Below are 11,942 nucleotides of genomic sequence, written 5' to 3' on the forward strand. Positions count from 1 at the left end.
GCACCGGCTCTCATTTTCACACAGGATTCGGAAGGTTTGGATGCCAGTGTAGGTTCGCAAAGCCATGAGCATTAACAATAAAGCAACATCCGCCATTGTTGATGTTGTGTTTACCACTGCTGCGCTAACGTTACTGTATAATGTTGTATACAGTGATGTAAGACTCGGCTCTGTGATGGCTCTCTAGCCCATGAAAAGGCAAACCGGTTCTTAGAAGGTTCGAACTTCAAACCAGCACCAGCACTAGCTCTGATCCAGCACCCGGTTCTTTCTGGTGGCTCAAGTCTTACAATGGTGAATACTGAACTGTAGAGAGACAAATTGGGATAGGAATTTTACTCATTTAAACTGACACCATTTGGAATGAACCGATAATGTGCTGATAAAAGAGATATAAATATGAGGAGCACTAATTAATCAATTAATTTTTTTTTTTTTTTTTAAATAAAAGCCTGCCAGATAGTTTCACAGGGCATCTGGTTAAGACTAGTAGTGTGCATAAGGACTGGCATCTTGCTGGGAACAACAAAAAGTTGCATAGATGGGAGATTTTTAAAGTGATTTGGGTGTGTGACAAAGAATGAGAGAGAAAGAGAGAGAGAGACAGAGAGAGACAGAGAGTGAGAGAGAGAGAGTTTGGAAGAAACAAAGAAGCTCCATGACGCAAGTTCAGCATCCTTAGTAACTGCCTGGTCAGGTTTAGAGTTTGTATAAATGAAGGTACTTGTTTTTGTTACTTGAATTTGTTAGAAAACCTCACAGACATGTACAAAGACAAGACCAGTGTAAAATAGGCAAAGTTTAGGTTGATATTTCTACCTCAAGGTCAAGGATAAAGCTAGTGTGGGTGCAGCTTTTCATTGTAACCCGAGAAGAAGAAGCCACACCTGAACCTACTGAAAGCCAAGAGCAACTGATTAAACAGGTGGAATCAGAAATGGCTTTTATACAAAGCAAATCTGCAATTCTAATTTAAATTGTATTGTAAAGCTGCATCAACACAAAAAAAGTCAGATTCAGGCCAAGCCTACTTTAGATTTAAATTTCAATACAAATATTCTTTGGATTGCTAAATAAACACTAGAACTGTGTTATATATCTGTTAGGGTAAAACGAAAACACTGACTGGTTTATTAACACCTACAGCACTGAAATCCTTTATTCTTCTAACACGTCCATGTCTCAACACTTCTGCTGTTTAATTAAAAATACCAAAGCTTAATGATCTGAACACCTACACTACTGAATGAACAGAATTGAATCGCATCCTTTATTTCAATTAACAGCTACTAGCATGAATTGATGTAAACGTTTGATTTAAATCCATCTGGAGCCACAAAGCTGTTTAAACCCATCTTCATATAGATAAAAGCTGATGCTGTGAGTGGCAGCTCACCTTTCTTACACAGGAAGCCAAAGTGAGCGAATCTGCTCCAGACAATGGAGCTGCCAACACGTGCATTCGCACTGTGCCACTTCTACTTTTCACACACTGTGATTTATGGGTTGTAATCACACCACCGCTGGTGACATCATCTCAACATACTTCCTGTGTAAATGTGACTAATTATTTGTGCTTCCAGGAATTTTTTATCCTCACATTTTTGCACCAAAATATGACATCAAAGCTTCCTTTCGAACAAGCGGTGTACAAAAATATGTAAATATACACGTGCGACAAAGGAAAATCGCTGTTCACCTTATTCCTATGATGAAACGTTTCTATCCTGGTGGGAGTCATCATTCAATACATCTTAACCAATCAATGGGTTTGGAGAGAAAGTGTTCTCTACCATCAATTACCATCTTTAAAAACCCAACTGATGGAAAGGTTTTTGGAACAATGTTCATAGATCTAGTTTCAGAAACTTGTAGAATCGATGCCAAGGTGAACTGAAGCAGTTTGGGTGGCTTGTGTTCGCCTGAAGGCTTACTAAAATACTTTATATTTTTGGAAGTCATTAATGTTTTTAGATAGTCCAACTCCTAAATGTAGATAGATAGATAGATAGATAGATAGATAGATAGATAGATAGATAGATAGATAGATAGATAGATAGATAGATAGATAGATAGATAATATTTTTGCACAAAATAGCAGGAAAATATTAGCAAGTCAATGGTGACACTGACAGACTCTTAACCAAAAAACACTGAGTCGTTTAATGACATCAAAAGGTGCTTAACTAACTATTAGTTTAGGGGTGTGCATACTTATACAACTGGGTTTTTGTACCTTTTTTCCCCCTTTTAATCTCTAAAGATCTTCTGATTTCTTTCACTTAATGAAAGTGTTTCTGTTAGGAATGAAAGCTTCCTTTTTTTACCTAAAAAAAAAAGTCAAGAATCTATAGACTTTTTATAGTCATTGTATCCATATTTCATCTTACTGTATCTACACACTGGCAAAGGGGAAAAATAACTATATACTATGACTATAGAATTTTCCAATTATTATCTTTTATAAAGTTACATGTACTTCTCCTATAAAAAAAATAAATAATACTCAATAATATAAAGGGTAATATTACTCAATGAAACTTTTTCTTTAATAAGAAGAAATCTTAAAGAAGTCATAATATGCATCTGAGAAATTTCATAATGGTTTGATTTGGCAAAACAGCCCCATGTTAATCCTTTAAAAGTGATTCAGATCTGTCTTAAAGTGAAACGACAATCAATCAAAACAACCTGTTGCTTCTTCAGGTCTCAATCTAAGGGTTAAAAACAGGAAAAGTCCACCACGCTTCTAGTCTGGATGCTGTGAGTTTATTATTTATTGTTTCAGCGCAAAAGTTAATTCCAGTGCACATTGTGGTGGGAAAAAAAAAAGTCTTCCAAAAGGAGGAAATTTAAAGAAATCCTGGTGATAATCCCATACAATCCAATAGATTATCTAAATCAATCGTACTGATAGTAAAAAAAAAAAAAAAACAAATAAAGAAAATGAGATTTGTGTCCTTTTCCCCCCTGTTCCCGTCTTCACACACACAAAGCTCCAGCCGAACAAAGGAAATCATCTCTGCTTTGTGCGCAACTTTGGTGCGCCATCCGCGTAAAACCAACCAAAAAGTTCCTCTAACATCCATTGTACTTCTTTTCTTCAGTTAAAACATATCCAATTTGTATCATCCCGAAAATCTGGTAATCCATTCACGTCTTTATTGAAGATTTCCGTCCCGCTTCCACATTAAAAAGCAAAACAAACTTACTGCGTTTGGATGTTTCCTTGGTAATGGAGCGACGGCTCTTTGTCTGCACGTGCGAACGCAGCACTCTGACCACGCCCCCTTTACTCCTAGCCACGCCCACGGTTTATACGGAAGTTTATTCTAACAAACAGCAGCGTGATAAACCTCGCTAAGTAGTTTACATACACAGCACACCTGCACTAACTATAGGGACATGTAATCTCTTCATAAGCATTTTACATTGTCCTGTGTCCTGTTTTGCTTTTTTTTTTTTTTTTTTTTGAGAGAAATACTATTTTTCCAATAAAAAGGCTTAACATTTAGCACCAATTGGGGTGAAAACACACATTATTATATTTTAATCCATCTACATATGTCATGTAAAACATATACAAATAAAATGAATATATATCTGTGTGAAAAAAAACAATAAATAAACAAGCAAAACTCCAGACAAACAGTAGCCACTTGTGACTTGTGAGGACCCTGACTTATCCATGACTCAATGGGTTTATTTCAAGGTTTAAATTCCCTAAAAACCTGTCAGGGTTTGAACTGACTTGGTGTTATTGCACGTACTAGTTAATTACTGTGACAGTATGATAAACTGGTGTCTATTTTCTGCATAGATTGTTTGGATTTTTATAAAAAGCAGTATATTTTTATTCATTCACATATATCATGTAAAGCACATACACACATAAAAAAAACGAATATATATCTTCTGTGTGAAAAAAAAAAATATATATATATATATATATATATATATATATATATATATATATATATATATATATATATATATATATATAAACAAGCAAAACTCCAGACAAACAGCCTAGGACTGAAGCTGACTTGTGAGGACCCTGATGTACCCATGACTCAATGAGTTTATTTCAAGGTTTAACTGTCCAAAACCTGTCAGGATGTGAACTGACTAGGTTTTATTGCTCGTACTAGTGAATTACTCTATTGATAAACAGCATGATACATACTATGATATCATATTATGATACAGTATGATAAACTGGCATCTATTTTCTGCATAGGTTGTTTTTATTATCCATAAAAAGCAGACAGATTAGTGGTTAGTATTCTACAACAAATCCAGTTAACCAAGGAATCCTGTATAAGTAAATGAGATGTGTTATACAGTGTTATTAATATGTCTATGTAAAGATTATATCATTATATGAAGTTGAATGTTTGATGCGATTGAGATCAAAGTGTAGCTGTAATGTAATTAATATATCTATTATGCACTAACTGGGCACTTTATTAGGAACACCTATGCACCTACACTTTTATGTAAGTACCTAATCAGCCAGTTGTGTAGTACCTAATCACAGTGTGTACAAGTTTTCTCATCTCGTCTCTTCTCATCTTCAATTTCCCTGTTTTATTGCGTCTTTGCCCACTGTAGTAGCATCAGATGCCTCTTCTTGGCAGATAGGAGTGTAACACAGTTTGATCTTCTGTTGCTGTAGACCCTCCTCAAGAACATGTCAGGTCATTATCCTCTGAATTCTCTCATTAAAAGGGCTACATTACTGTCACTTCTTCTTTCACACATTCTTAAACTCTTGATTAGATTTGCAGTTTCTGAAAAACCCAAATAACTGAAAACATTTTTCCCCATTCTGATGTTTGTTGTGAACATTACCCAAAGCTCCTAATCTGTATGAGTTAAATAATTAACTCAAATAATTGCATGAATGAGCAGATGTACAGTTGTTCCTAATAAAGTGCTCAAGTTCCTAATGAGCATATCTTGTACTAGTAGTAGTCATGCTGTTATTATTATTATTATTATTATTATTATTACTACCCAGAATGTCAAAATGCTTATCCTGAAATTTAAACAATGTAGTATTGCATCATGTCAAAGCTAAATATCCTCAATCCTCCCGATTAGAATTTTCATGCCATCTTCATGATCCTAACATTCAGAGAAGGAATTAGTATGTTTAGACACCCTTTTCCTTCCAGTGCCACCCGGCTAAAAAACACCACTGCAGCCTCTTATACTGTACACTTGCCTCTGTGTCGAGACGCTCGTTTCACCAGACACACACACACACACACACACACACACACACACACACACACACACACACACACACACACACACACACACACACACACACACACGCACATTGTCTGAACCCTTTTTTCAAAATATATCCCCATTGCCTTGTCCTGCCAACTCTAATGATCCTGTCTGATGACTCAAAGTTAATTAGAAAAGTTAATGCAACTTGATCTGTTCATAGCTTAACTGGATCTGAATTCTGACATTGATTTTAGAAACAAAATCATATGTACATTCAATATTTTTTCATATCTTTTTTACTATCTTTTACTTTCTTCATATCTAATGCATTGCTTCTTTCATGTAGTCTGAGGTAATGCTGCAAATATCAACTCAAATCCCTTGTGAGTGAAATCTTCCTTATAGCCAATGACATTTTGTTTCATTCAGAAATCATGGCCTGAATAGACCAGCATACTTAAGGAGTAATGTAATTTACAATGATAATGCTTTATGGATTCCAGACTATTGTGTTTGTTTACATCCGAGCTGCAAGGGTGGATCAAATAAATTATTTACTAGTATTAGTGCAGATCCGGAGAAGGACACACCACCTTTTCCCTGACCATAATCAGTATTAGAAATTAATTAATTACTGTTACTGTGTATTGTCTTCTGTGTATTGCATTTTTTGTACTTTTTGTATTGTCTTGTAACTTAATGTCTGCACTGTTTTTTGTCCTGCACTGTCTTTTGTCCTGCACTGTCTTGCTTGTCTTGTCCTGCACTGTTTGCACCAGGTTGCACAGTTGCACTTTATGTGGCTAAGACTACTTACATGTCCTTAGCCCTGTCTTTGTTTTATGTAGCACCTTGATCCTGGAGAAACGTTGTCTCATTTCACTGTGTACTGCAACAGCTATATATGGTTGAAATGACAATAAAAAGCTTCTTGACTTCTTCTTCTTCTTCTTAAACTGTACTGATGTGATGCAGGATTATGTTGATTGATATGCAGAACATTAAAAATAAACCAATAGCCTTTAATTGATATTAACATGTTGTACGCATGAAGTAGGATTTATATCTCTGACAGATATGTAGATGTGCACGTTAGCTAAAGACTGTGTGATAAGTAAGCAGAAACCACTAATGAAGATAGTATCAGTGTTTCATCCAAGTACATTAAAGTAAGAGAATAATGAGAAGTTCAGTTCCAGCTGATTTTATTTCCTTCTGGAAAAAGACAAAGTTTTTTTTTTTTTTTTTTTTTTTTTTTTACAGAGGTCTGACAGGCAGTGACTTGACACAATTGGCTGGCTTTGAATTCTCTACTCAAACGTGATATGGTATGGCAAGACAAAACAATATTGTACACAGCATATTGCACAAAATGAAACAATATTAAAATGTATATAGGCCTATTTATCCCAAAAAAGTCATGAACAACAACTTTAAACATAGGGACGTATAAAGATATATGTTCAAAGTGCTTGGTCTGACAGGTCTTTGCCAACCAAGCACACAGTCTTTTTACTTTATTATACAATCAATGTACATTAAAAAAAATCTTCACGTTGATCCTTTTGCCTTAAACACAACAGCTCTACGTGAACCTGAATTTTTAAAAAATATGAAACGCTAGTCGCCATGCCGTAACATACTAAAAACGATTAGCTACATTTAGCCAACAAGTAGAAAAAGATTAAATATCCTTGTAACATTTAGGAGTGAAAGCATTACTTCATGAAATCATGTAGGCTTTTTAGAGAGTGTTCAAATTACATCCAGTGGTTTAAAAAATTGACAGATTCACTGATTAAAGCACAAAGAAATCGTCAAAAAAAGAAAGAAAAGGAAACAGTATTTCCCATAAGGACACTGATGCTTCCGCTACATACAGTCTCATTTGCATGGCTGGTTGAGAAATTGTGATAGTGTGTCTTTAAGAAATCTGCGGATTGACACTGTAAACAGATTGTTTTTTTTTTTTTGTTTGTTTGTTTGTTTCAAAGACAAAAATCTTAATTGTACAAAAATACACGTAGAAAATAACAGCAACGATTCGTCTCCAGTCCATTAAATGACACGATGCAGTTTCTAGCCCTTGAGAAAAACAAAGATGTACATGTTGCATCTGGAGGCTACACAAGACAGACTGTTGTACTGTAGAGAAAAAAAAGGAGCTTTACCAGACATGCTAAAGTGGCTAACAGTGAATGGCAATCAATAGCCATCAATTAGCATGATGTCATTTTAAAGATGCTAACTGCTGGTTAGCAACAATATCATAACAATAGCGTTCATTTTTTTATTTGTCGCAGAAAAAAACGAAGAAAAAAAAAAGAAAAAAGATGCAAATGCAAACATTTGGACCATTATAAATACATTGGTATAAAACTGTTTGTTCTGAGCACAAATGGGTTATAAAGGAAGGATTGACACGGTGAGAGAGAGAGAGAGAGAGAGAGAGAGAGAGAGAGAGAGAGAGAGAGAGAGAGAGAGAGAGAGAGCACGCGCTTCTCGGACGTATTTTGGTCCTGATCTGTAGTGTAAGGGAAAAAAGCTGAACCGTCTGAGTTGCGCTTAAACACCTGACATCTGGTTAACGGGAAAAAAGCTGGTGATAGTTTTGTTTTTTTTTTGTTTTGTTTTTTTGTCTTCTTCTTTTTCTTAAAAACCTATACGGCTCGCACTTCACAGGCAGACCGTACTGATCATGCGATTGAGTTCATTTCAGAGCCCGGTTTAGTCACTAAACTAATGTCCATCAGCGACCAGCTTAACGACACTTAATCTCAGCCTCCACAAGTCTCTGTGCAACTTCTGAGCTCTTCCTGCTCGCACTTACAACTTCTAGCATCCTGCTTTTCTTTCCTGTCCTTTTCTGTAATTATGTTTTTCATCTGCGTGTGAGAGCCCACAGCGTTTTAATATGAAACAGGTGGGAATCGCGTCGTTCAGTCGCGTCGTTCAGTCGCGTCACCTTGCAGGACGCATGGAAATTTTTTTCTTGTTCTCAACGCCAAGTCTTAAAATCTGAGCTCAATACGTGAACACCAGGTTAGAGATGGTGGACTCGAGCCAGTCACCCGAGATCATCTCGCTCACCTCTGGCGTGCAGTAGTCCGGGAACTCAAAGTGTGAGCCGGAGCCCGACTCGAACCCGAAGTCCAAATCTCGGTCCAGGCACGTGTCGCTACCGAATCCGCCGCTAAAGCCACCTGGACTGGGGTCGAAGTCCAGCGGGTCGTCTTCAAACTCTTCATCCGAGGAATGCGAAGAGGAGGATGAGGAAGAGTGCGAGGCGGACGGGGTCGGAGATGAGGCGCGCGCGTGTTTGAAGCGCGTACCCGCGTCATCGTAGAGGCTCGGTGGCTCACCGCACTCAGCCGAGCTGCTCAGTGTCGGGCTCGCGGGCACAGCGGCGGAGGGGGCGAGGCTTTCTGAGCCGGAGTGAGCGCGCTTCACCGGCTTGTCTGGTATCTGCTTTGCAGAAGACGCTGCCCTCGGTTTATAAAGCGCATCACTGGCGGCTTCCAGAGCGCTAGACTTCTTGTGCGTCCTGCCAGAAGATTTATTAGAGCCGTGGCTTTTTTTGGATGATGACTTCCCGCCACCGGTGACCCCCTTGTCCCCCTTTTCCCCTCCAGCTTTGCATGCACTAGCGGACGTCTTAACCTTTTTCCTCGGCCGGTACTTGTAGTCCGGATAGTCTGCCATGTGTTTGAGTCGGAGACGCTCGGCCTCGCGGATGAACGGAATCTTGTCGCAATCTCGCAGGAGCTTCCAGCGCTTTCCCAGCCGTTTGGAGATCTCTGCGTTGTGCATGTCAGGAGACTGCTCCATGATCTTGCGCCGCTCAATCTGCGACCACACCATGAACGCATTCATAGGCCGCTTGATGTGGCCGGTGGGCGTCTTGCACCACGCCACGTCCCCGGTCGCGTGCGGGGATCCCGGTGTCCGCGAGGCGTCCGCGTCCGCCTCCATCTCACAGGAGTCGGTACAGTCGATGGGCGGCAAGTCTGGGTTGTTCGCCACCATAACCATTCAATAAAACTCTTAAAATCCTGCTGGTGAAAAAAAAAGACTTCACAGTTACAACGTGTGTCCGTGGAGCGCGTGCGTAAAAGCGCGTGGAGACGCCAAAAAAGTTCCAGGCGCCTTGTTTTTCCTTGTGTTTCTCAACGCCTTGTAGATTATAGAGAAGTTTCGTAAATGTCTTCAAAAATTGTTTTTTTTTTTTTTTTTTAAATGTCAGCACTCAGCTGCCAGTGCGACTGAAAACGAGACCAGAGCCGCTCTGAATGCAAAGCAGGTTAAGAAGCAAAAATAATAACTTTATTGGAAAGAGAGAAAACTCTTCGGCATGCTTCGTCTCAGCACCATGCGGCAGGTTTGAGCCACTGCGCTCTTTCATAGTCCGGATCTTTCTTTCACCGATCACAACTTTAAGATTTTCAGCTCGGCGCCTCCGCTCGGCTTTATCCTCCCCACAGTGCCAAGGCGAGAGGAAAACAACCAATCCGCTGCTGTCGCTAGCCTGTCTTTGGCTGTAACCACGCCCCTTAACGCTCATTGGCTGAATATAGTATCTAATAATAATCGGCGCGTGCAATGAGGAGCTTTATGTCTGACCTCATTCCTGTCTACACTGCAAAAATTGGTTTTAAAGGTACATGTTTTTTTTTTTTTTTAAAGACAGGATCAGAAGGCAGGAATTTAACGACAAGCGACTTGCGGTAGACAAGCATGGCCAGTTTGCTAGGTCAAGTCACCTCTTAAATCATTAACAGTGTTATTTGATTGTTTGTGTTTGATTAAGCTATTTAATAATATGTGAAATAATCTACATTTTTTATTTATTTACCATTTCTCCTGGTTACTAATGATCTTTATTATTATTATTATTATTATTATTATTATTATTATTATTATTATTGTTGTTGTTGTTGTTGTTGTTGTTGTTGTTGTTGTCATAGTAATGTTTATGGAATGCAGGACCTTCACGAGCGCATTTCATACTCTAGATAGTACAAGCCACGTGCGCACCAAACATCAGGTTAATTTTTCTTCAAAATTGTTGTTTTTTCTTAGAATAATATATGAATCATCAAAAATAAACTCAACACACGCGTCAAATGTTTAGGGAAGTAATGGATTATAGTATGTAGTATGTATAATATACAGTTATATCCCTTCATACTATTTCACCTAATCAGGATAATACAGTCTGAAAACAGGAATGAACCACCAATTCAAGAAGAAGCACTTAACTCCAGGTTTCTTAATCTTTTGGACTCGATTCAAAAAAGCTAATTTCTCCACTAGATGTCGCAGTAGAGCCAATGAAGGCTGTTGCAAAGCGCCTATAGAGACACGAGAGAAAAGGAGAAGGGGGAGAAAACATATATGTGAATATGCATTACGTAATGCAGTTAGAGGAGAGTGTTTTCTTCATCCATCTAGGCGCAGTAAACAGGTTTAAAAATGATTTCAGAATCAATTCTTTTTTCTTTTTTTTTCCCACCAGCTTTAAATGTCATCTCTAAGCCAGTGCATTTGTCTGTTAGCTGTTTACGAAACAAAGCACTGAAAAGATACTGACATCATCCTTTTAAGATGTAAATAATTGTAAGAGGACAAATACATTTAGGGGGAAAAGTGCTGAAATCTAAAGTATACTTGGAATCGAACCCAGATTTTGGCCCGAATCTAAACACTAGGGGAAAAAAATAAATAAATAAATACATACATACATACATACATACATACATACATACGTACATACATACATAAATAGTTGTGTGAATAATATATATCTGGACCTCATGCATTTTGTGGATGGAAAGGTGTAAATAATAACCAAATTATCAATCTCAAGATTTTGTTGAATTGGATTATGTTCATAAAACTGAACTGATGGGACCCTCTATATAAAGAGTTTTCTTTAAACTTGTAACTGAGGTGGGAGCTTAAAGGATAAAGGTTCAGTTACTTATAGTATAGAAGTCGTAGCTTTGAAACTCTCGTCACATCATTGAACTTTAAGAGCCACAGTTGTCTGTGTCCAGGTGAATGGTTCTGGGAATGTTTCTAGTGCACTAAAGGATATTCATAGTGGGAAAAGGTTCTTTAAATTATATATATATATTATGGCATCAAGAAAAACTGGGTAAGAGGTTTGAGAACCATTTAGTCAAAGGATTTTTGAGAAACAAAAATGGTTCATCATCATCATTATCTGGCATCACTAAAAAAACATTTTTTTGATCTTCCTGGATCCTTTATTTTTTAAGATTGTTCAGTGCATGAGATTACAAATATTACCAGAACTTCATAGCACAACATGAGAGCTTTACACACAAGACTACACAATTACAATACATTCTTTCATCTTCAGTAAGCGCTTTATCCCTGATCAGGGTTGTGGTGGATTCAGAGCTTATAGCATGAACAATGGCTAAGATACACCAAGAATGGGACAGCAGACCATTACAGGGCACATACCTTTCATACCTAGAGGCAATTCAGAGTTATCAAAACATCTACATGTGCTTTAGAGGTGAAAGGAAACCAGAGAACCCAGAGGAAACCTGATGTAAGCAAACGAAACTCTAGACAGAGAGGACACTCCGATCCAGGGGATCCATAAGCTGTTAGACGCAGTACAATACAGTGGAACATGATACAGTAGTGTCTAAGGTCAATTAGAG

At 38.0% G+C, this 11,942-nt stretch overlaps 1 protein-coding gene across 1 annotated transcript; it reads right to left on the minus strand.

Moving 5' to 3' along the window:
• Window positions 1–6,627: 6,627 nt before the first annotated feature.
• sox4a (SRY-box transcription factor 4a) lies at window positions 6,628–9,699 on the minus strand. The gene has a single exon (XM_027133917.2). It carries the CDS (start codon window positions 9,274–9,276, stop codon window positions 8,269–8,271), a length of 1,008 nt encoding a protein of 335 aa, XP_026989718.1. The 5' UTR covers window positions 9,277–9,699; the 3' UTR covers window positions 6,628–8,268.
• Window positions 9,700–11,942: the final 2,243 nt, after the last annotated feature.

The sequence above is a fragment of the Tachysurus fulvidraco genome, chromosome 7 (assembly GCF_022655615.1).
Source record: "Tachysurus fulvidraco isolate hzauxx_2018 chromosome 7, HZAU_PFXX_2.0, whole genome shotgun sequence".
Classification (NCBI taxonomy): domain Eukaryota; kingdom Metazoa; phylum Chordata; class Actinopteri; order Siluriformes; family Bagridae; genus Tachysurus; species Tachysurus fulvidraco.

Excerpts from the sequence above, each read along its gene's own strand:
- sox4a (XM_027133917.2), bottom strand. The coding sequence starts at position 9,276 with ATGGTTATGGTGGCGAACAACCCAGACTTGCCGCCCATCGACTGTACC.